General features: G+C 35.1%; 1 protein-coding gene across 1 annotated transcript in view; it reads right to left on the bottom strand.

Annotated features, from left to right (window-relative positions):
• The window catches only part of LOC127847834 (tudor and KH domain-containing protein-like), a 56238-nt gene extending 30936 nt beyond the window's left edge, over positions 1-25302 (bottom strand). The window contains exons 1-2 of the mRNA XM_052380032.1: positions 25217-25302; positions 3031-3141 (exon numbers count right to left, since the gene is read on the bottom strand). Coding sequence (XP_052235992.1) covers positions 3031-3133 — 103 coding nt within the window. The 5' untranslated portion in view covers positions 3134-3141; positions 25217-25302. The remainder of the gene's footprint in view (positions 1-3030; positions 3142-25216) is intronic.
• Between the last annotated feature and the right edge of the window lie 418 nt (positions 25303-25720).

Genomic DNA, 25720 nt, shown 5'->3' with positions numbered 1-25720 from the left:
TCCCTTTTTACCGAAAATCAAGTTTAGGCGGAAAGTGTCATCCCCGTATTAGCCTGTGCGGACTGCACAAGCTAATCTAGGACGACATTTTACGCACATGCATTATGACCAGCTTTCACAGACCAAGACACATTTATACTAAATATCTAACTGATGAAACAACAAGAAAAATCCTTACCTACACATGTCACTTCGCAAAGCTATGCATGTGCTACTTGCTTATATATTGTCAGTGTTGTATTTATAACAATGAACTAGACTTGTTTAAGTTACACAAATAAACTTTCTGTTCTGTTCTGTAAAGAGAGATACTCTTGCAAAACAAAAAAAAAATACTACCCTCTGTATTCTTGTACTAACTTCATAAATTACAACATAGTTACAAGGTTAAAAACTAGTTATTTCATTACAGTGCCAATATATATTCTTAATTCTTAAGTCTAATAAATACATTGATGAATTTGAGTCTAGCATTTATGTGCAAGACATCAATTATAATGCATTTGAAAGAAGAAAAAATATGGAAACTGACAAAGGGAAACAACTGTTCTTAAGACATGAAATTTCCATAAATGGGTAACATCCCTTGTCATAATATCTCTAAATAAAAAAAAAAATCATAGAAACAGATCACTATTATAGCCAAATCATTTTTCTGATCAATCATTTCAAATTTCTGCATACACGTATTTGTGTAAGGTTGACTACAAAAACAACAACTGAAAATCTAACGAAAAAGAATAAAAAATCTATGTATTGATTTAACAACTTAGTAACCCAAAGTCTTTTATTATAGTCATTCAAACTGCTAGTCAAGACCAGCTAATCCAAACATGTGTGAATTCATGCCAGATACCCTGTTCCCAGCAGGACAATCCCACATTTGGGTGTTTGCCCACACATCCTGGTATGATACAATTTGTCCTGACATTCTTACAAAAATGACATAATTATGTTTTCTATGTTCACAATAAATTTCGCTTTTCTAGCTCTGTCTGGCCTAAATTTACAGTGTTTTCTTTCTTACCATTTTGGGAACCGGCGGGGCCCCCCTTATGATTTGGGAAAATAAGCTGAATTTGGATTAAAATTAAAAAATAAGTGTTGTTTTTCTAAACAATGGTTCAAAACTGAGAAAATTGTGTTTTTAGCATTATATTTACCAAGGTTTAATTTATATAGTTGGATGGGAGATGAACAAATGACCTTAAAGGATGACCTTGACCTTTAACCACTCAAAATGTGCAGCTCCATGAGATACACATGCATGCCAAATATCAAGTTGCTATCTTCAATATTGCAAAAGTATTCATAAAATAAGCGATTTTGGCCACATATATTTGACCTCTGACCTTGAAGGATGACCTTGACCTTTCACCACTCAAAATGTGCAGCTCCATGAGATGCACATGCATGCCAAATATCAAGTTGCTATCTTCAATATTGCAAAAGTATTTATAAAATAAGCGATTTGGGCCACATATATTAGACCTCTGACCTTGAAGGATGACCTTGACCTTTCACCACTCAAAATGTGCAGCTCCATGAGATACACATGCATGCCAAATATCAAGTTGCTATCTTCAATATTGCAAAAGTATTCATAAAATGAGCGATTTTGGCCACATATATTTGACCTCTGACCTTGAAGGATGACCTTGACCTTTCACCACTCAAATTGTGCAGCTTCATGAGATACACATGCATGCCAAATATCAAGTTGCTATCTTCAATATAGCAAAAGTTATTGCAAAATGTTAAAGTTGGCGCAAACAGACCAACAGACAGGGCAAAAACAATATGTCCCCCACTACTATAGTGGGGGACATAAAAAGGGCACATAATTCTGTCAAAATGCAAGTCAGAAATACATAACTTTGCCTGCACAGTCCCCTTATGATAGTTAGTAAGTGTTGCAAGTATGAAAGCAATAGCTTTGATACTTAAGGAATAAAATGGACCTAAACACAAAACTGAACCAAATTTTTCAATTTTCTAAGTATAAAAAAGGCATTTAATTCTGTCAAAATGCCAGTCAGAATTACATCACTTTGCCTGCACAGTCCCCTTATGATAGTTAGTAAGTGTTTCAAGTATGAAAGCAATAGCTTTGATACTTAAGGAATAAAATGGACCTAAACACAAAACTGAACCAAATTTTTCAATTTTCTAAGTATAAAAAAGGCACATAATTCTGTCAAAATACACGCCAGAGTTATTTAACTTTGCCTGCCCAGTCCCCTCATGATAGTAAGTAAGTGTACCAAGTTTGAATGCAATAGCATTGATACTTTATGAGAAAAGTGGACCTTAAAGCAAAACTTAACCAGACGCCGACGCCAACGCTGATGCAGAAGCCGACGCCAAGGTGATGACAATAGCTCATAATATTTTTTCAAAAAATAGATGAGCTAAAACCTGTGTTTCTGTGATTAAATAGTACAAATAATCACAAACGATTTTCCTGATGCACGAATTTACCTCGGCAAATGTTGTTTGCGGAAGTCATTTAGACTTTAATTAGACTAAATAATAATGCTGTAATCATTTTGTTAAATGTGCAAAAATAAAACAGTTTTTGTGGTGTATCATTTTGATCTTTATTAAAAAATATGAGGTTAACAGTTAATGTGATATTTCATATTTGGGCAAGTGGTTTTACATGCAGGGCAAGTAGATTTTCTTAGTACATGCCCGGTAGGGCAAGTTAATATTTAGGTTAATGTTGAGCCCTGTCAGCAGACGACATTTCAGCAGACAACAAATTTCTCAGCGTGCAAAGGGTTAAACTACTCAAACATTTCTAATTTAGATTGGTTATTGGTACAAGTTTCACATAATTGTGCCAGTCCTTACAACTTCCCTAACAGAATCAGAAGTAGGGGAAGAATGGCCACGGAAATCATTTAAGGACCAAACACTACCTGTCTTATGTGGCCACGCAAATGAACTCGCAGTCCTCAAATGTCTATTCTTATGCTCTAACAACTGAACAAGCTGGCCTTATTTGAACATAATCGATATACTTACCATTGGAGGTCTTGAGTAGCCAGTACAGCAGAAGGGCTGTGGTTGGGGCAGCAACACCCAGAAGTATCCATCGCCCTTTTGGACTGACTTCAAAACTTAACATCGCTGTGGCTGGAAAAGAGCAGGGTCTGGACTTTGCTCACAAATATTAGGGCTCTTAATGACGTAAACCCATATTGAAATTACAATTTTGTTTTTAAGTAGTCATTAAAATCATAGTGTAACAAAATATAAAACAATTAAATAATTTGGCTTGTGATTTTGTTATATTTCAGGAAAAAGCATGGATTTCTCAAGCATATGGGTCGCGCCCGAGAAAAGGGGGTTCAATGCACAGACCACACAGGCCAATCAGGGACGACACTTTCCGCTTTTATGATATATTTTGTTTCAAGAAAGTCTCTTCTTAGCAAATATCAAGTTTAGGCGAAAGGTGTTGTCCCTGATAAAGCCTGTGCGAACTTATATAAAGAATAACATGCAACATGGCATGAACCATGAGAGATAGTTGATTGGTTTAATCCTTGACCACTGAGAAACGTATTTTGCATACTTCGTGGGCTTAGCGCAAAACGGTCATAACTGACATTTTTTACAACAAGGGCTGTTTGTAAAACATGCATGCCCCCCATATGGGCTGTCCGTTGTAGAGGCAGCCATTGTGTGAATACAATTTTTGTCACTGTGACCTTGACCTTTGACCTAGTGACCTGAAAATCAATAGGGGTCATATCTGCGAGTCACGATCAATGTACCTATGAAGTGTCATGATCCTAGGCCAAACCGTTCTTGAGTTATCATCCAAAAATCATTATACTATTTCCGATCACCGTGACCTTGACCTTTGACCTAGTGACCTGAAAATCAATAGGGGTCATATCTGCGAGTCACGATCAATGTACCTATGAAGTGTCATGATCCTAGGAAAAACCGTTCTTGAGTTATCATCCGAAAATCATTTTACTATTTCCGATCACCGTGACATTGACCTTTGACCTAGTGACCTCAAAATAAATAGGGGTCATCTGCGAGTCATGATCAATCTACCTATGAAGTTTCATGATCCTAGGGGTATGCGTTCTTGAGTTATCATCCGGAAACCATTTTACTATTTTGGGTCACCGTGACCTTGACCTTTGACCTAGTGACCTCAAAATCAATAGGGGTCATCTGCAAGTCATGATTAATCTACCCATGAAGTTTCATGATCCTAGGCGTATGCGTTCTTGAGTTATCATTCAAAAACCATTTTACTATTTCTGGTCACCGTGACCTTGACCTTTGACCTAGTGACCTCAAAATCAATAGGGGTCATCTGCAAGTCATGATCAATGTACCTATGAAGTTTCATGATCCTAGGCCCAAGCGTTCTTGAGTTATCGTCTGACAACCACCTGGTGGACGGACCGACCGACAGACCGACCGACAGACCAACATGAGCAAAGCAATATACCCCCTCTTCTTCGAAGGGGGGCATAAAAATGACTTTATTGCATATACTGTACTATAATGTCAATATTTATAATCTGAAAAAATATTTAAGCTAAATTCTGCTTAAAAAACCCCTAAAACCGTCATTTGGCAAAAGGTTGTATCTGAAAATGAAATTATTTTCATTGCAAAACAGTCGTATCTGCAGTTGCAACCGTTTTGCACTGAAAAAGAATATAAACATGATAGTGTAATGGTACCAGTACCTAGAATGTGAGACTGAGACCATGGTAGCAATACATACAGACTAAGACAATGCCGTGATTTGTGTTACCTATTGGGAAAAGTATTGGTACCAGCCAAATTGTGTGAGAAAAACCCAGAAATTGGGAAAATTCACGTTGTGAAGTCTTCATATTGGGAAATTGGTATATTTGATATTTTGCTCCCAAATACTTAAAAATTAATAACTAAATGTTGTCAAGTTGTCATACCATAGAGCTGCATATATATAGGAAAACTAATTAATTTTTTTTAATTTTTTTTCTTCAATTGTTTTTTTACAGCAATTGGGAAATTTGTAGTTTTTGTTCTAATTGGAAAATGCCATTTTTGGTACTTTATAAAAAATAAATAAAAACGCTACAATCGTACCAGTACTAGTATGTCAGACTGTGAAAATGGTACCGGTATGTATCATGTTAGACTGTGACAATCATACCAGTATGTAGCATGATAGACTGTGACAATGGTACCAGTAAGTAGCATGTCAGACTGTGACAATTGTCCCAGCACAATTAACCAGTCAGACTGTTACAACGATAACAGTACTAAGCATTTCAGACTGTTACAATGGTACAAGTACGAAGCATTTCAGACTGTGACAATGGTTCCAGTACCTAGCAGTTCAGACTGTGACAATTATACCAGTAAGTAGCAGCTCAGACTGTGACAATGGTACCAGTACGTAGCATGTCAGACTGTTACAATTGTTCCAGTACCTAGCATGTGATACTATGACAATAGTACAAGTGTGTAGCATGTCAGACTATTTCAATGATACCAGTACGTGGCATGTCAGACAGTGATAATGGTACCAGTAGGGAGCATGTCAGACTGTTACAATTGTACCAGTAAATAGCATGTTAGACTGTGACAATGGTACCAGTACATAGCATGTTAGACTGTGACAATTATACCAGTAATTAGCATGTAAGACTGTGACAATGGTACCAGTACCTAGCATGTGAGACTGTTACAATGATACCAGTACGTGGCATGTCAGACAGTGACAATGGTACCAGTACCTAGCATGTCAGACTGTTTCAATGATACCAGTACGTAGCAAGTAAGACTGTAACAATGGTACCAGTACCTAGCATGTCTGACTGTTTCAATTATACCAGTACGTAGCAAGTAAGACTGTGACAATGGTACCATGAGTACCTAGCATGTCAGACTGTTACAATGGTACCAGTACGTGTCACATCAGACTGTTTCAATGGTTCCAGTACATAGCATGTGAGACTGTGACAATTATACAAACATGTAGCATGTGAGATTGAGACAATTATACCGGTACGCAGCTTATGAGACTGTGACAATGGTACCAGTACATGGCATGTCAAACTATTTCAATGGTACCAGTACGTAGCATGTGAGCCTGTGACAATTTTACCAGTACGTAGCCAGTCAGACTGTGACAATTATACCAGTATGTAGCATGTCAGACTGTGACAATTGAACCAGTACATAGCTGGTCAAAATGTGACAATGATACCAGTATGTCGCATGTCAGACTTTTACAATGGTACCAGTACGTGTCACATCAGACTGTTTCAATGGTTCCAGTACGTAGCATGTAAGACTGTGACAATTATACCAGCATGTAGCATGTGAGATTGAGACAATTATACCAGTAAGTAGCATGCGAGACTGTGACAATGGTGCCAGTATGTAGCATGTTTCACTGAGACTATAGTACCAGTACATAGTATGTCAGACAGTGACAATGGTACCAGTACCTAGCATGTCACACTGTTACAATGGTACCAGTACATAGCATGTTAGACTGTGACAATGGTACCAGTACATAGCATGGTAGACAGTGATAATTATACCAGTACTTAGCATGTCAGACTGTGACAATTTTAACCGCACGGAGCATGTAAGACTGTGACAATTATACCAGTACGTAGCATGTCAGATTGTGAGAATGCTACCAGTAGGTAGCATGTGAGACTGTGACTATTGTATCAGTACGTAGCGTGTCAGACTGTGGCAATTACTCCAGTACGTGGTTTGTCAGATTGTGACAATGATACCAGTAGGTAGCATCTGAGACTGTGACATGGTACCAGTACGTGGCATGTCAGACTGTGACAATTGTTCCAGTACATGTCATGTCAGACTGTTACAATTATACCAGTATGTAGCCTCTGAGACTGTGACAATTATACCAGTATATAGCATGTCAAACTGTGACAATTATACCAGTACGTAGCATGTCCGATGGTGACAATGGTACCAATGCGAAGCATCTGAGACTGTGACACGGTACCAGTGCGTGGCATGTCAGACTGTTACAATTATACCAGTAAGTAGCATGTGAGACTGTGGCAATGGTACTAGCATGTCAGACTGAAACAATGGAACCGGTATGTTTCATGCCAAACTGTGACAATGATACCAGTACATAGCATGTAAGACTGAGACAATGGTACCAATGTGTAACATGTCAGACTGAGACAATTATAATAATGATGCTCAAAAGGTAGGAAAAAGATCAATAGGATTTTGTACTAGTTTTTGTCTTAACATTTTTGTATATCACAATAAATATATTTGAAAACATTGTAGTTTGTATTTGAATCAGAAAGAGGGTTATAGGCCTGCTTTTAATAACAAAGTTCTTTTTTTTTATTATTAAAATAAGCTGATAAGACTTGTTTTGACTTGAACTCTATTGAATTATAAGTATTACAATACAAATGTTAAATGCTTTATGAAAGATTTAAAGATATGACAATAACTTGTTTCTTTTTATGTATTGGTCTTCTACTTAATAATTCTGTACAGGCCCCCAGTCACAGTGTAATGATCATTTTTCTGTTACTAGTATTTCTGCATACATTTAAATAATTAAAAAAAATCAAATAAAGTGATAATACTTTATAGTTATCGTTATTGGTTAAAAACAAGCACAATGCAATGCATTTGATGTACTCTAGGTAATCCAACTTGAATTCAAATAAATGTAAATTTTTGTATTTTCTTCCATCATTAAAAAAAATATTTCAATACACACATATTTCAAGTATTCCGAATAAAAGTCTTCATATCAAGACATATGAACAGAAAAAAACTGATCTGATTTTCAGATACGACCTTTTTGCATAAAAAATATAATCAAACATTACAAGATTTTAAGTACAAAACAGTCGTATCTTGATATTTAACATTATAAAACAAGAGGGCCATGATGGCCCTGAATCGCTCACCTGACTCATTAAGATCAGATGAAAACTATGACCTCTATTGTCTACACAATGTTTTTCTATGATTTGACCTAGTGACCTAGTTCCTGACTCTAGATGACCCAAATACAATCCCAATCCAGATTTCATCAAGATAAACATTCTGACCACAGTTCATAAATATTGGATGAAAACTGTGACCTCTATTGTCAACACAAGGTTTTTCTATTTATTTGACCTAGATTTTTACCCCAGATGACCCAAATACAATCCCACCCAGATTTCATCAAGAATTCTGACCAAATTTCATAAAGGTTGGATGCAAACTGTGACCTCTACTGTCTACACAAACAAATTGTTGACGGACGGACGCACGGACACACGCAGGCATGCACAACGGACGCCGGACATCACACGATCACATAAGCTCACCGTGTCACTTCATGACAGGTGACCTAAAAATATGTGTCGGAGATAAACATGAACAGTTGTGGTTAAAATCCCATAGAAACAAGGGCTGTTTGTAAAACATGCATGCCCCCCTATATGGGCTATAAGTTGTAGTAGCAGCCATTGTGTGAATACGTTTTTTGTCACTGTGAATGGTGGTGGTGGTGGTGTAGTAGTAGTAGTAGTAGTAGTAGTAGTAGTAGTAGTAGTAGTAGTAGTAGTAGTAGTAGTAATAGTAGTTGTAGTAGTAGTAGTAGTAGTAGTAGTAGTAGTAGTAGAAGTAGTAGTAGTAGTAGTAGTAGTAGTAGTAGAAGTAGTAGTAGTAGTAGTGGTAGTAGTACTAGTAGTAGTAGTAGTAGTAGTAGTGGTAAAAGTAGTAGTAGTAGTGGCAGTAGTAGTAGAAGTAGTAATAGTAGACGTGGTGGTGGTGGTGGTGGTGGTGGTGGTAGTAGTAGTACTAGTAGTAGTAGTACTAGTAGTAGTAGTAGTAGTAGTAGTAGTAGTAGTAGTAGTAGTAGTAGTAGTTGAGTGGTAGTAGTAGTAGAAGTAGTAGTAGTAGTAGTAGTAGTAGAAGTAGTAGTAGTAGTAGTAGTAGTAGTAGTAGTAGTAGTAGTAGTAGTAGTAGTAGCAGTAGCAGTAGCAGTAGCAGTAGCAGCATTACAAGACCAATACTTAAGAATGATCAAATGGGAAGGTAACATAGCACCAGCAGTAAATATGGGGCTCATTTACAGGTCAGATTTGGAATCTCTGCTGTAAAATGAGATTTTGAATGAATTAAAGGGAGGCAAATCTGTAATAAAAAGAACATGCATAAACCGTAGTTGTTTCCCTTGTTTGAACCATGCTACCGTAGGTTTCCACGTATAGCGCGCAGTGTTTTACCTCCAAAATTCAAATTAAAAAGCTGGTGCGCGCTATACATTGATACAACGCCATCCTGGCTGCTAGATTGGTAAAAAATATGTTGTGTAATCGTAAATAATCAAAATAGCCGCCATGTTTTTTTCCAGAAAACTACCACCCTATAATCGTACAGACTGAGGGGCCATTGTCGAAACAACTGGTAGATATGAATGCGGTAGAAGAAGTTTTGGTAAAAAATAAATATGTTTGAATAAACTTGCGGACATTTCTTTGTTTGTGTTTACACTTCTTAATTGATGAATTCCGATGGGGATTGTTGTCGACATTCCGGAGAGCAGGCAAGGGTATGTGCGAATGAGGTCTTTTTTGCATGTACGGTAGGTGTGAAAGAGGGTCATTTTTCACTTCGTAATTGGCAGATGTTATTGAGTAATATGTGCCACGACTTGTTAAGACGCTAATTGACATTTGAGACACTAATTGACACTTGAGAACGTGAAGATATGCAAATGCATTTTGTGTGTATAAATATTGAATGTTGAACAGTGGTGTACCTCAACAACTGTATCCCCGTCTCCCATGCCACATTCAAATTTACCGGTAATGCCCATGCTTTCTCCGAGGAAAAATCACACAATGTACACTATTCTTATTTTCTCACGTTTTCACGAAATGCACGTGGACTGTTAATCTTTTGCAAGAAAATTACAAAATTGTAAAAAAAAGTATAGTGCTATGCAACCCATGCTCCTAATCATAATGACGCTTCCTATTTTGAATGCTTAATAAAGCTTTCCAATGCCCCTGATTATTGGATTGTGCAATAGTAAAATGGCGGCCATTTTCAGTCCGATTAGGTGGTTTTATTGTCTTTAAATATTTTTTTCTCCATTTTTGCATTTAAAAAACAGCCTGCGCGCTATACACGGGTGCGCGCTATACGTGGAAACCTACGGTAAATCCTTACAAGTTTGGAAAGAATTGGATGAAAAATTTGGACTTTATTGCATAAACACCATTTTCTCAATTCAAGGGGAGGTATTTCTGTACTTCATGGACCAATAATGCTCATTTTTTGTAGGGTTTGTGTCCTCATTGATATAAAGACACTGTGCAAATTTGGAAAGGATCGGACAAAAAATGTGGAAGATTTTTGAAAGTTTGCAAAGTTTAACGAGCTCCTGCGGCCATGTTTTTTGACGAATCAAATTTCTTTGAACAACTTTTTCAGGGGAGCCCTCAAAGGTCATCCCTGTGAAATTTTTTGAAAATCTGATGAGCGGTTTCTGACAAGAAGATTTTTTAAGGTTTTTACCATATATGGTCATGGCGGCCATCTTGGTTATGTGATCAAATTTTTTTTAACAATTCTTTTGTCCCATGACCTAGGGATGCTCCACATGAAATTTAGTTGAAATTGGCTCAATGGTTTAGTAGAAGAAGATGTTTACAAATTTGTATACGGACGGACGGCCGGACGCCGGACGCTGAGTGATCACAATAGCTCACCTCGAGCTATCGCTCAGGTGAGCTAAAAAGGAAAAAAAAACTTTTTTTTTTTTTTGGGGGGGGGGGGTAGTAGGGGGGGGGTGGGTGAGAGGGGGGTATAATGTGGGTTGTGGTCATTTATTAGATGATGTTTAAAAAAAATAATAATTTTTTGTTTGGGGGGAGGTTAGGGGGGGGGAGGGATTCTGGGTAGGGGCGTGGGATATTGTTTGGGTGGAATCCATTGTGGTATTCAGGTAAGTGTTGTTTCGTCAAAGTAATAATAAAATGTGATCATAAATAAAGAAGTTATGGAAATTTAAGCAAAATGTTCAATTATCTAAGTGTAAAAGGGGCCATAATTATGTCAAAATGCTTGATACAGTGTCTGCTCTTGTTTATAGGTTGGGGTCATGTTGGTAAACAAGTATGCAACATATAAAAGCAATATGTCATAGGATATAGGAAAAATTGTGTGAAGTAAGCAAACTTTAACATATATTTATCAATAATATGCATATTCTAAGTATAAATGGAGCAATAATGATGACAAAATGCTTGCTAGAGTTGTCTGCTCTAGTTTATAGGTTGGGGTGATGTTGGTAAACAAATATGCAAAACATGAAAGCAATATGTCAAGGGACAATGGAAATAAATGGGGTAGTACGAAAACTTTAACATTTGCACGCTAACGGAAACTGAAACGCCGACATCGGGGTGAGTAGGATAGCTCCACTATACACTTCAACACCGTTATTTCGAAGTCGTGGGGACCGTTAAAAAAACTTCGGATTAACGATAATTCGAAATAAACATTTGACAGAAGACTTCTTTGATTCCTTAAAATTAAAACGTTGTGGAATTCGCATGGTTCGGTTACACGCTTACTTAAAAACGTAAACTAGTCAGATAGCAATATATTTCTACTCGTAACAAACGGGGGAATAAAACGATTCTTTTTCTTGTTTTTTTTTACTCTAATTACAGAACATATAAAATAAAACGAATAGCACAAATTATCAGACATACATACATATGCATACATTTTCGGAAATAAATTAACCTTTTTTTAAATAAGACGCGATGTCTCTCTGAACACCGGCGTTCGCGCAGACGACAAAGGTGTTATTATCGGCTTTTGACGCGCCACGACAAAGGTGTGAAATTACGCTCAGTATTTTGCAGTTTTGACTTCGGATTAAAGATTGATAATTAGGTGCGAATTATGGTGTTGGGACCAACAGAAACACTTCGAATTAACGATTTCTTCGGTTTAACGAAGTTCGGATTAACAATGAAATTTTACATTAAACAAACAAGAATCAAAATCGGGACCAGAAAAATACTTCGAAATAACGGTGACTTCGGATTACTGGTGTTCGAAATAACGGTGTTGAAGTGTATATATTTCATATATAATAGTCCAGGGCTCAACATTAACGGTTGTCCTATTGCCTCTGGCAAGTAAAAGTTGGGTCCGGGCAAGTCATTTTATAATCTAATTGCCCGCCCAGGCAAGTGCAAAAAAGAACAAAGTGCATTTAATTTCGATTTTAATTAGACTTTAATCATTTTGTTAAATGTGCAAAAATAAAAAAAGCTTTTGTGGTGTATCATTTTGATCTTTATAAAACAAATATGAGGTTTACAGTTTATGTGATATTTCATGTTTGGGCAAGTGGTTTTACGTTTAAGTAGATTTTCTAAGTACTTGCCCGGTAGGGCAAGTTGGTTTTTAGGTTAATGTTGAGCCCTGTAGACTAGCTAAAAAGGTACAATAAACAGTAATGACTCGCCTGCAATACAAGTAGAACAGAATCGAGACCGTTTGGCCCCATTCCCCCCTTAGAATAGCATACTTTTTTCCCCTCAGGGCTTTTTTTCAGCTTTTTGGGAAGATAGCCCATGGCTTTGAAATTGGGAATTTTATCGGCATTTTCAAGAAATTGGGAAAATAAATTGTGATTTAAAACTACATGAATGAGTTCAGCATCTTTAATCACGAACACCATCATGATCAACAGTTTTCCAAATAATAAGCTAACACAAAGTTTTCAGTCACATCAGGCACCATTTTATTAGAAGGCGTTTCATCTTCTTCTGGAAAACTACTGCTTTCAACATGTTGAATATCAGCCAGCACTTTGCTTTCGGAAATCAAGGATGACAATTCAAAAGAGTCACTTGTTACATGTATTTTAATAATTACTATCATTAACAATGGAAGGAGTTTCGATGGGAAGACTTGTTCTTCGTGACGATGTTTGTTTATTTAATGACTCTTGCTTAAAAAAATCAACAGTTTTTGTTTTGCCGCCAGAATTTTGCTTAGGAATCTTTTTCACATAATATTTCGAATTGCGCGACATCTTTGTTTTCCATTCAGCCAATTCACAAAACGCTTGAATTTCATCGCAAATATAATAAGCGCCTGAACACACGAATAATGCCGACGTTATCCTAATCGAGTCATTATTGTTAAACACATACGAGACTGGATCATTAGCGTTATTTTCCCAATTGGAAATTTTTAGCAAATTTTGAGAATAAAGTATACTTGCTGCCATTGGGAATATAACCGAATTTCGGCTATAAAATCGGTCCAAAAAAGCCCTGCCCCTATTTCAGCTAAAAATGTCCCCCTCCAAATTTTTTTTTACATTATTTTTTAAAATTGTATACCTATGTTGCCAGCTGGTATCTCGCTATTCACCTTTGATTAAATGTATATTTATGTAAATAACATTAAAATTCAAGAAATTAATCATGTTTAACGCGTAAAATCAACTTTGATTTGATCAAATTTTCTTAGCTGTGTATATATAAATCGACTGAATTAAGTATAGTTTATCATTTTCAACATATCTGTGCAATGGACGTCATGCGTATAAGTGAATACATGGGTATTTTTTGTGATGGAATATCCGAGTATTTTGTGTTCAATGTCATGAGTGTAGGTCAAAGGCAGCAAGCTATTGAATGTGATAGCAACAAACAGAACATGCAAAACAGGTAGGTATCGTTCATTTCATTCTGTATTTAATATTTCATAGATGGTATAACTAAAGATGCAGCGTCTTTAACACAATAGTTGTTGTATTTTTAATTATTTATGCTTTACAATTTAAGTATTAGAATAAAAAGAAAAAACATGAATACAGCTTATAATGTAAATGTGTCAGTACTAATTGTGGCTTTGGTGTAAACCTTAAAAAAAGTGTGATTTTTAAAAAAATATTGAAATACAAAGTATTGAACATACATCTGAAAGTGTTTCTCATTTGTGTGCATGCATAAATTACTCATCTAGAAACAATTAACCAAAGACCTATAGAATACACAGATTGGACACTGTCGTCTTCGCTAAAGCGATATGCGATAATATCTAACGGCGGACGCGGGTCACGTGACATCGATTTTGGAGATGCCGGTGTACCAGTAGATTCTTCTCTGTTCCATCTACTGTCGGCCATTTTGTTTTAAAGCAATCAATTATGGGCAAAATCGGTCGCCGCAAACAGACATATTGAATATTTTTTTGTGTAAATAAAAATAAGTTTTTATTTTCTTTGTTGATAATGCTTCAGGTTTTGGTAGTTATTATTCTTATGTTTTATTAATTTATCGGAATTTGAAAGAGAACAATGGATTTGTTCCTTTTTCGATAATTTTTTTAAAAATTGAAAGGCCCAAACGATTTTTTTTTAAACTTCTTCATTTCTCATCACAGATTGATTAAGTAAGATGGTAATGCTAGGTGAGATACCCTTCTCGAAAAAGTGCACTAAATGCGCATTTAATGCGCATTAAATGCACATTAAATGCGCATTTAATGCGCATGTTATTGGCACCGTATTTTTTGCTTAACAAGTGCATTTTAATCTGTTAAAAAAAACAACACTTTTTACTAGTGTGTTTATACATTTAAGTGTATTTTTTTCCACGAAATAATACACTTAAGTGCGTTTATTATGATAATATGTGCGCTTAAGTTTATTTTTAAGTGCATTTATACACTTGAGTGTATTTTAAGACATACAAATAATACACTTCATGGTCAAAGTAAATTTTTTAAAGCGCATTAATACACTTGAGTGCATTTCCAGTCATTCAAATAATACACATTACAGAATTAAAAGCAAATTATTTAAGCGCATTAATACACTTGAGTGCATTTCCAGTCATACAAATAATACACTTCATTGAGTATTCAAAGTGAATTTTTGTAAGCGCATTAATACACTTGAGTGCATTTCCACTGATACAAATAATACACCTTACAAAATTGAAAGTGAATTTTTTTAAGCGCATTAATACACTTGAGTGCATTCCCGGTCATACAAATAATACACCTTACAATATTAAAAGTGAATTTTTAAGCGCATTAATACACTTGAGTGCATTTTCAGTCATACAAATGATACACTTTTTGAAGTGTTGGAAGTGAATTTTTTAAGCGCATTATACGCTCAAGTGTACTTTTCATCACTTCAAATTAATATGCTTAAAAATTAACCAAATTTAAAAAAAATCCCAGCATTTTGAAGTCAGCATTCATTCTTTAAATGAAAGGTTAGTGTAAACACATACATAAAAAATAAAAAGTACAATTCAATAGATAAATACACACTTTTATTGGAATGTTAAACCTTAAAAAACAAAAACAAATGTTACATATCTACATAAAAGAGAGGATTCAAACGGGCTATTGCCTATCTGGAATTAACAATTGAAAATATCAAGCTCATACCAGTGATTTTTCTCCCCTCTGATTATCGGTAACTGATTAACAGCCAAATACAGGTGGTTTCCACTTCAAAAATATTAAAGATTTCCCCTCCTTAAGCTGAAATGTTTTCCCTATCATTTACTAGATTTTTATATATTACATTAATTCCAAATCCCTTTTTAATATGGACAAAAGCAGCACATTTAATTCAATCATATTCTGGATCCTAATATATGATAAATGAACAGTATTCATGAAATTTATATAAATCTATACCTTATTTTTAAGATCTTCCTTTTTTTGTTCATTATTGCGCTAAAACATGCCCTTCTGAGAGCCAGTACGTACAGGTTGTTTTGAATTTCCAAAGAAAATCACTGCATACATGCTGACAATATTTAGCAGCTTAGCCCCTGTCACTATATTTGTTGTTATACACTGTTCCTTACAAAGAATGCATTCATAAACAACCCTTTATAGAGCACTTCACCAGCTGATCAGGTCTGAATTATCAATACTACTGTCATGGTCTGCGAGGCGCTTCTCGTGCATGATCTCATTTGAGATCAGGTCCTGAAAGATATTTTATAATGTAAGTGTTAAATATTGCTGTTATGGTAATCTTGTTCAACAGTTGCTATAAATATCATAAATTTAAATCAAAACAAGTTAGTTGGCTTGTTGTTTTTGTTTGTTTATTTTTGCAATTTGAATCTCGTGATCACATGTGACTTAACTCTTTTCATAAATAATTTAAAGAAATTACGTTTGATAGAAAATACTGTTAATAAATGTACTAATATATGTGGTCTCCTTTGGCTGTGTGGACTGGTCGGAAGTGTGACTTCTTTGAATTGCAATAACCTTTATTATATAGTTTTACCTCTCAACAAATCCATCTTTTCTTGGTCAAGGACAAGCTACAGGGCACGGTTTCCCACTCCTGTTCCCCTCAAGTTGGCCTGGTATACATGTCCATACATCAGGTAGTCCCCTTTTTGCTCCCTTTTTTGGCAGGCGATGATGCACATTCTGTCCAATGGATCTTCCGATCAATGTAAATTTCACCTTGGGGTTTAACCTTCAAATATAAAATATTAAAGTTCTGATTAAATATGGGGGAAAGAAATCTGTTCATTAATGACAAGAAATAGGTATTAATAAATTTTAAGATGACAATAACCATAAAATACAGCCATAATAATTCAAATGGTGTTTGTTTCCTTAAAATTGCATTACATTTACTCATCCAGTTACATTTCCCAGTGACAAAACATAAATATGATAATGATCATAATTAATTTAATTAAAAAGAGATGCAGAAATGAAAATACAAACCTGTTACAGCTGTTCTTCAGCATTCCAAAAAAAACAAAAACGGCAGTTGTTGATTACTTTAACCACCCACTTTGAATCTTCTTTGCAACAAACTTATTGTTGATTTACACATTGTAGTAAATACACATTGTTTTCATCACACAATAGTTCATGTGCTGAAAGAATTTCAAGACATTTGACACTAGAATTAATGTTGCTGAATTATACCTAAAAATTTAGCTCTATTTAAGTTGCTGAAACCAAATTGTTTACAACAATAACTTCCTGTGCTCCAAATAACTTGCTGTGCTCCAACCAATCAAAAGTGGTTTGTTTTCAAATAGATGGTCCCAGAACCAATCAAAATTCTATAAACACCCCTTTGTTTTGGCTAGATGGAGCACTGATAGGGATTAGTGTTTATGATGCTAATTGATCTCTTATCTGATCCTGATCTTATCTGATATTTATTGAATAATACACAGCACACTTAGCATATTATATTTAATTGTGAATATTTCAATATAAAATACTGAATGGTGTTAGGAAATAAATATAATATTATAAATAGTATTTAAATTGTCTTTTAAAATGTATGTTAATAGTCAATGTGGTAGACATTAATTGAATTGGGGTTAAATATCAGTGTAAGAAAGTTCAAATACTTGTTTTTTATGTTGTGAAGATATAATTGATTCTGGCAAGACCACATAATTTTTTTGACACTTTCAATATTTTTAATTATTTACCCACAGCCTGATTTAGTTGTACTTTTCCCTTTAAAAGCTGCTCTACTGATTCACATATTTTATGAGCAGACAAATTGTAATAATAAGACCATAAACATTATGTGAAGATAAAAAAGAATTCAGTACAATCCTCCTATTAAACACTATATCTCTGTCCTTTAACTTCAGTTATTTGCTATAGTGTTGCTCTTTTTTATGAAGATGCACTAAAACTACACTCGTACAGAAAGAATAATTTTTTTGCAAATCAGAAGATACACTAATATGCACAAAAAATGCACTTCATTGAAAAAATGCACTTATTGCATAAAAAGATGCACTTTGTCTACAGAAGATACACTTAAAGTACAGTAAAATACACTTAAAGATAATGAAAATACAGAAAAAATGCACTTTAGTGCACTAAATTATGAAAAAAATGCAGAAAAAATACACTTTTCGGTAAAAATGCAGAAAAAATACACTTTTTAAAGCGTATTTTGTTAAAAAGTGTATTTTATTTTGTTAATCTAGGTATGATTTATAAAAAGTAGACAAAAATAAGCGTTTTTAAGGATTTTGCCTTTGTACAATTTTATACTGTTATTTCATTCAATCATTTTCACACCTGTCGCCAAAGTGGTTTGTTTCTTTTTGAAAAACTTTTCTATTTCTCATCCCAAATCGTTGAAGTATGATTTTAATGCTAGGAGAGATGTTAATCCAGGGCTTTCCTTAGACCTCAAATCTCAAGAGTCCAGGACTCTTGGGACCATATTTTCAAGAGTCAAAATCAAACTTATAAGAGTCCTATAATAATAACACAGGAGAGTCAATGATATTTTGCAATTTAAGCAAATTACTGAGATATAATATATAAAAAGCAACAAATTAAAAGATATGTTAACATTTATTTCTTACATTGTACTGTCACTACAACACTATGCATTTAAACACAATATCTCAATGATTAATAAATACAAAACATGTACAGTCCAACCTGCCAATAACGACCACTCGAGGGATTTGGTCGTTGTGGTCTTTGTTCACAGGTGGTCTTTATTCGCAGGTTTGATTGAAACTTTGCAAAATATGCTAGTAGGCTTTTAACAGGTACCGTATGATGTATGTGCTCTATTGTTTAAATGTGTGAATTATAAAGCATGTGTAATGTAAAAAAAGGATTGAAATCACAATTGTGTTTTATACTTACATGTATTATTTCAATTTCCAAACATAAACTAACAAACGAACTAACGCTTGGATGCCATAATGGTTAACTTTAACTGACAATTTACTTATCTATCATCTATGCGCGTCGTATCACGGAGAAATTTTTGAAAGGAATGAATTTAAATTGTATGTGTACAATTTGCATCGTAATTGTAAAGAAACCGTAAATTTCCTTTATAAGTTGATATAAGCCCCAAACGTTTGGTATTTTCGGCAATTAGTATATAAATAATCGCGAGCCAATAAAATAAAAAAGGCAACTTCTTACACCTTCGTCAAACTGCCAAATGCATAAAAGAAGCAGGTGGCTACCAATTAGCAATGTGTGTTAAATAAACAAACGAAACAGCTATCGAGTAAACTGTCACTTGCCAATATCTCCATAGCGACCGACCAGTGCACTGGTAATATGTTTATCATGTGACTATCACAGCATTATGGCGGTCATTGTTTTATTGACAGTTGTGAAATCGTAAATTGTTATGATTGAAGTGGTCGTTGTAAGCCTCTTTCAAGGAATACAAGATTATTTTTTTTGCAAACCGGATGACAACGTACAAAGTTTAATAGAAAATCCTTCAAAAAATATATTGTCATTGTATTAATAAGTTAGTGTATGCTGTTTTGTCAAATCTAAATTATTCGTTATGAAACGTTATATTATGATAATTAAAACGATTTTGTTAGTGACTCGACTTTTGGGAATGTAAAATGGTGGTCGCTGGTCATTGACGTGGTCGTTGTTAGCTATCAAATTCGACTTTGGGAATGTCGTTGTTGGCAGGTGGGCGTTATTCGCAGGTACAGAATATAGTGAAATCGTTCCGGGGGAAATCAATGTGGTCGTTATTGACAACTGGTCGCTATTCACAGGCGGTCGCTCGGGCAGGTTGGACTGTATTCTAATACAACATTTACTTCATGTATACAGCAGAGTAATATGTCATATGTTCTAAACAACATCTCAAAGAGTAATATGTCATATCATGTCTTACACAACATCTCAGAGAGCAATTAATATGCCATATGTCCTACAAAACATCTCAAAGATTACATACAAAATATGTATTCTAATACAACATTTACTTCATGTATACAACAAAACAATATGTCATATGTCCTACAAACTAACAATCATTTGAGCAAATAAATAAATCATTCATGCATTTAAAGAGTGATCTCAAATGGGTGCCCTAGTAAAGAAAAGGTAATAAAACAACACTATGACTACACACACACACACAACTAGCATAAAACAAGCAAACTATCACTTTCTTCTCTTGCACATGTCCTGAAACCTGCGCAGCACATTCTGGGATGGTATAACAGATTCTGGGATCCAATAACTTTGTTTGACCGTTTCGCTTGGCTATTAAGTTAAGAATGAAATACAAAATGTTAAAAAAAAAACATTTCTGCTGGCTATCACAAAAAAAACATACGGGTGGCACCTTAACACAATAGCCTATATAAATCGGTAAACTATAAAAGGAAATTATTTCTACTCACCGATAAAGGTGCCTCCGTATTTAAACCATTAAAAATTCCGACACCCTTTAATTATTTCATGTGCCATCTTCACTGAAGACGTGCGACAAACACGCCGTTTTCTATGCCTTCTCAAACGGTCAATTATTACACCTACATGTATTTTGTAATCAACTAGCACATGCGAAAATTGTCACTTTGCCACAAGGTCAGTTATATCTGTTCTATAGTTATTTTTAGCAACTTTGATGCAAAGCGTGTAATTTGAAGTTGTAGACAGTACATATGACAGCATAACTTTCGGGCGCCTTTGAATTGAGCAAACATGAAGTAAAACAGTGATGGGTGCATTCAGCTTTGGAAATACATTCTGACATACTCTGGAAAGATCTCAAAATATGCTTTACAGTGTACTGTGGATATGGATGTTATTATTTTATATTGAATATTATTAAAACTGACGCGGATGAGTCCATTCTGTTTTGGGGGGTTTATAGTTCTTCTTAAATACTCTGAGCTTTTATGAGTACATACGTACAGCTCAGAGGGTCAATACCTGGGAGTTGGATTATTACAACTAGGTGGGTTTAAGACAGGTCTTTTCCTCAAACAGCTGATAACAAACGCTATGATAAATAATGAAAAGTTAATACAAGCATCATCGAACCGGCAGTGTTTTAATTGGTCAATACTAGATTTCACAATTAACCAAACTCTGCCTACTGGATGGACTTGTTCTTCGATGATTGGAAGCGGGCGTTAACGATTAGCGTCTACTAAATGAGATACTCCGCCCCGAGCCAATTATCGCTTAGTCTTAACAACTTTTGATCTCGTTGACGCAAGTCGGTATATTCCCCCGGGTCAAATGTGATGCATGACATAATTTTCTCAAGAGTCAAAAAGGGGTCTTCTGTAATTTTCAAGCCTCAAAACCCGGGAGCTCGGGTCAAAGGAAAGCCCTGTAATCTAAGTATAAATTACAAAAACGTAGAAGAAAATGTTCAATTTAAAGGATTTGGCCTTATACAATGTTGGTACAATTTTAAGCTCTTTTCCTCTGTTGTACACGATTGCTGTCAAACGTGTTTTTGTTCTTTTTGATAAACTTTTTCATTTTTCATCCCAAATAGATAGTCAGATTTTTATGTTTGGTTATATGTTTATCTAGGTTTGAATTAAACAAACTGGAGGAAAATGTTCATTTTAAAGGATTTTGGCCTTTTCAAAGTTGGTACAATTTTTAGCTCTTATACCCTATTGTACACACCTGTCGTCAAACGTGCTTTGGTTCATTGTGAAAACCTTTGTCATTTTTCGTACAAACATAACATCTTCTTCAGTTCGCTAATTGATCCGACAATTAACACGCGCGTGAAATGTTGTTTTTTTTCTTTTCGCGAAATCCTAGTCCATGACACTTAGAGCTTTTATTAATTACCAATAGAAAATAAACTTGGTTACAAACACAACTTTAATTACCTATAACTCATGAATAAGATCTAAATAAATAATAGAGAATAAAAAAATTGAAAAAATCCACAGAATCAATATTGAAATAAGACTAACTGAAACTGTTTTTGGATCGAATGCATTTATTATACTGTAATCAGAGCTCCAGATAAGGGTCGTATTTTCGCAATTACGAATTATTTTCAAGCCCATTTCGTATTTATTTTAAAATCTTGTCGTACCATTAAGAATTACAAAATCAAGTTACGAATATTATTTTTACATCGGTTCGTATCGATTGTTATTGAGTTCTTTTCGCGTATTAAAGATCTTTGCGGTGCTTATATGAAATGGTTATCGGGTTTGTTTAAAAAATTGCATGTTTTCCAGTAAAAGCGGCGTATACAGTCTATCTGTCAAAAAACAATGGCGGCGCCCACAGGGTTCGACACTAAGGCACGTCCGACAGACATTGTCTAGTAAGATCGGTGGTCGGGCTAGTAAAACTGCGAGCTAGCTTGTCCGACCGGTCGTACATAACAAATCTATACTGATTCATATAACTATACCTAACCAAAAACCTTTTTCTCTTAATGTGTAAAATAACTCTCGTATCCGTTATTTACATCAGAACAAAACTAGCGTATATAAATAAACGCGGAGAATTCACATGATTCATCGCTATTTTTAGACGCGAAGGAGAGCTTCCCGCAGAAATTGCTTGTTTCCATTCGTCAAGTTGTCATGAATATTAATGATTTTCTGAAGTGTCTTAGAACTTTACATAATGTTTTTACGACTTCTAATGACAATCGGTATCATCAATGTAAACATTTTGGCGTAGCAGACGAGAGAATGTTATTTAAAGAATGGCTTTGTTCAAGATTGGATTTTCATCCGACAAATAAGTTAATAAAGAAGAATCCGACGGTAAAACTGACACAGATTATGCTGGAAAAAGGGCCTTGGAGCTGTGGTTGCATGGAGCACAGCGGTCAAGGAGGCCAGAATTTGATGACCTTGAATAAATGTCACCTGCTGTACAGACATCATTTATTTAACTGGTGATAAACAGTGAAATTATAACAAACAATTTATGTTGTTAAATAGTTTTATTTTATTTTTTACTCTTTGCATCAAAATGACTTTCTTGTGTTCACTAATTATTTACTGATAAATAATTGATTAAACAGTTACACGACACAATTGTGTTTATTTGTTATGTCATTTATGGTCTAGTAGACATCATATTCGGGCTAGTACATTTTAAGAGGAGCTGGTCCGATGGTCTGGCTGTAAAAAAAGTTAATGTCGAACCCTGGCCCAGAGAGCGTCCTAAAAAACTGCAAAGCGTCCAAAAACACGCTTTTAGCATATTATGCGCAAAGCGAGCCGAAGTTAAATGTTTAGAAAGACATTATAGAAAAGATCTTATATGATGTATGTTCAGTTTCCGACACAGTCGGAAAAGCTAAACAAAAACGCGACATGACGGGTGCAAACTTAAACACAAAAAAAACATTGAACGAGTGGAAGTCCTGTGGCTAATCGTTGAAAAGATTGAAGGGGAGACCCGTTTTAATTATGAAGTATGTAAAAATTCATCTAAGGCATGCAATCTAAGCACAGTTTGGGAATATGAAGGTATTTGAAAAATAAAATTGTATAATACTAAAAAGACACTGTTGAACTCGTAAAAATAAAGTTGCTAGTATGTTTATTTTGATTTTTTTGCATGAAAATAACCATTATTATTTATTTTTAGGTCATTTTTAAAAAATAAGAATTATTTTCCAAAACTTAGTAGTAACGTTCAGAATAAAATTTCAAGGTTAAGAATTCTTTTTGAAAATCTGGTAGTAATTTAAGAATTTCACAAAACCTTATCTGGAGCTCTGCTGTTATGTTGTTTTTATCAGAGACCTATATCTATGTGTCCACATAAATCTATCCGTTTTGAAATAATATTATTTTATAAGGTTTTAAATGTTTGAATGAAAAATGTATACAAGAAAATTTTATCAGCAATTTTGCCAAAAGACTTTCAAATAAATTATTCAACGGCATTCTCGCCGCGATTATAAAATTCGAGATTTTGTAAAGCATTATTACTCATGTATCTATGAAACAATATTTTATAAAAATCAGATCATTATTGACCAAGTTACAGCCGCCTTTCTATTGCGCCGTAACATTTTTGCATACCTTTGCTCGATAATCGTAGCCGTTGCTACTGGATACGTCGCTATCTTATCGCAATGGTGATACATCGGCTATATTCGGACTCCTCCGATTGATTTATGGAATAAATCGTCTGCTGATCCTAAGTGTTCTTATCAGTTTCTCGACCACATGACCCCGCCGCGAGATAGCCTGATAAGACGCGAAGTTTCCAATCTGTGTATTCTATAGGTCTTTGAATTAACACATCAATATTTTCAATAAGGTACGAGTTGACTACCGTGTGAGTTGACCTCAGTGCGAGCACAGGCAGCAGTATCATAAATTTGCCCCCCCCCCCCTTAGCTTACCCCAGGGGTTCCAGATTGTTAAATGTACACCTATTCAAAATTACACAGTATGAAAAAAAAAGTTCGACTATGTACATTGAAATGCGCGCGCAGGCCGGGAACCTCGCTCATTATACACAATAAACAGCAACTAAGCGCCAGATTTGATTTTAGACGTGCTGATTTTCTGGAAATCACCATGGCAGAAGAAATCAAGTTAAACAATTGGTAAGGAATGATTCATGTGTATGCAATTTACAATATATTTTGTTGATTGCCCCATTAATTGAGTGAAACAATAGTTACAAGGATTTATCACATCGTCTGTGGATGTTTCTGTTGAAACTGAAAGTAGGTAGAGAAAGAGCGAGGTTCCCGGCCTGCGCGCGCATTTCAATAAGCGAGGAGGGTGACAGCGATTTAATTATGCATAATGACGCACTTCCGTTGCTTCAGAAAATGGCGAGTGATTTACCTTGTCAATTTCTATGTACATAGTCGAACTTTTTTTAAGCAGACGTTTTGTCGGAAGATTTGTATTGATTTAGTATGTGTATGCATTATAATAAACATTGGGTAACTAAAAACAAAATAATAAAAAAATAATAAATGTATTTATAAACATTGACATCGAGCGCCTATGGCATATAGTACGTTTCATACCTTGTGTATATATAATACATATACGAGGGTTATTTTTTCATACTGTGTATTTTTGTCAATATTCGTCGTTGAAAAGTCAAACCATACACAATAGGTGAACATTTAACAATCTGGAACCCCTGGGGTAAGCTCGGGGGGTAGGGTTCCGTAGGGGGGGGGGCAAATTTATGATACAGCTGCCTGTGAGTGCGAGTTGACTTAGGCACGAGTTGACTGTAGTGTAAACCGAAACGTCTGAAGCCGAAATTACGTGGTTTCAAAATACTTATTTTAAATCGACAGTAGCTCGAAAACACCATGTTTCTATTGCATACACCAAAGTGTAAAATAGCAAGGCCCATACGTAATGCATACCTTTAAATTGTAAAAAATTGACCAATTATAATTTTCGAAACTGTCTCGCGTTGTTCATGGACATTCAATACGAAGGGAGGTAACTGATATACACAATTGTTTTGAACGGATACACGCCACTTGTTGGCCCAAAAAATAAATTACCATTAATTAGTGCTTTAAAACAATTTAAATTAAACTTAAAATTTATTAAACATTTGTAAATCAAACGAAAAAAGGAAACAATTCAGAACATGTACACGATTACGTGTTCAATTAACTATGTTCAATTAACTATGTCATCTTTACAAAATACATTAAAAGAATGTCCGAGCCATGGGATTCATGAACTCAAATCGTTTTTCAATATCCCTAATTTTACAGGCCCGTACCCAGGCACTGGGCCCAGGGGCCCGGGCCCCCAGCTGGCTGTTGAGTTATTATTTTGTTTAATAATGGGCCTACTGAAAACTTTTCTCACATGAAAGGGCCCACAGAACATTTCCCCGCAATATAAATGCGCAG

Source organism: Dreissena polymorpha, chromosome 10 (genome assembly GCF_020536995.1).
Source record: "Dreissena polymorpha isolate Duluth1 chromosome 10, UMN_Dpol_1.0, whole genome shotgun sequence".
Lineage (NCBI taxonomy): Eukaryota > Metazoa > Mollusca > Bivalvia > Myida > Dreissenidae > Dreissena > Dreissena polymorpha.
The sequence above is the reverse complement of the archived record's forward strand: the minus strand, read 5'-3'. Positions and strand labels throughout refer to the sequence as shown.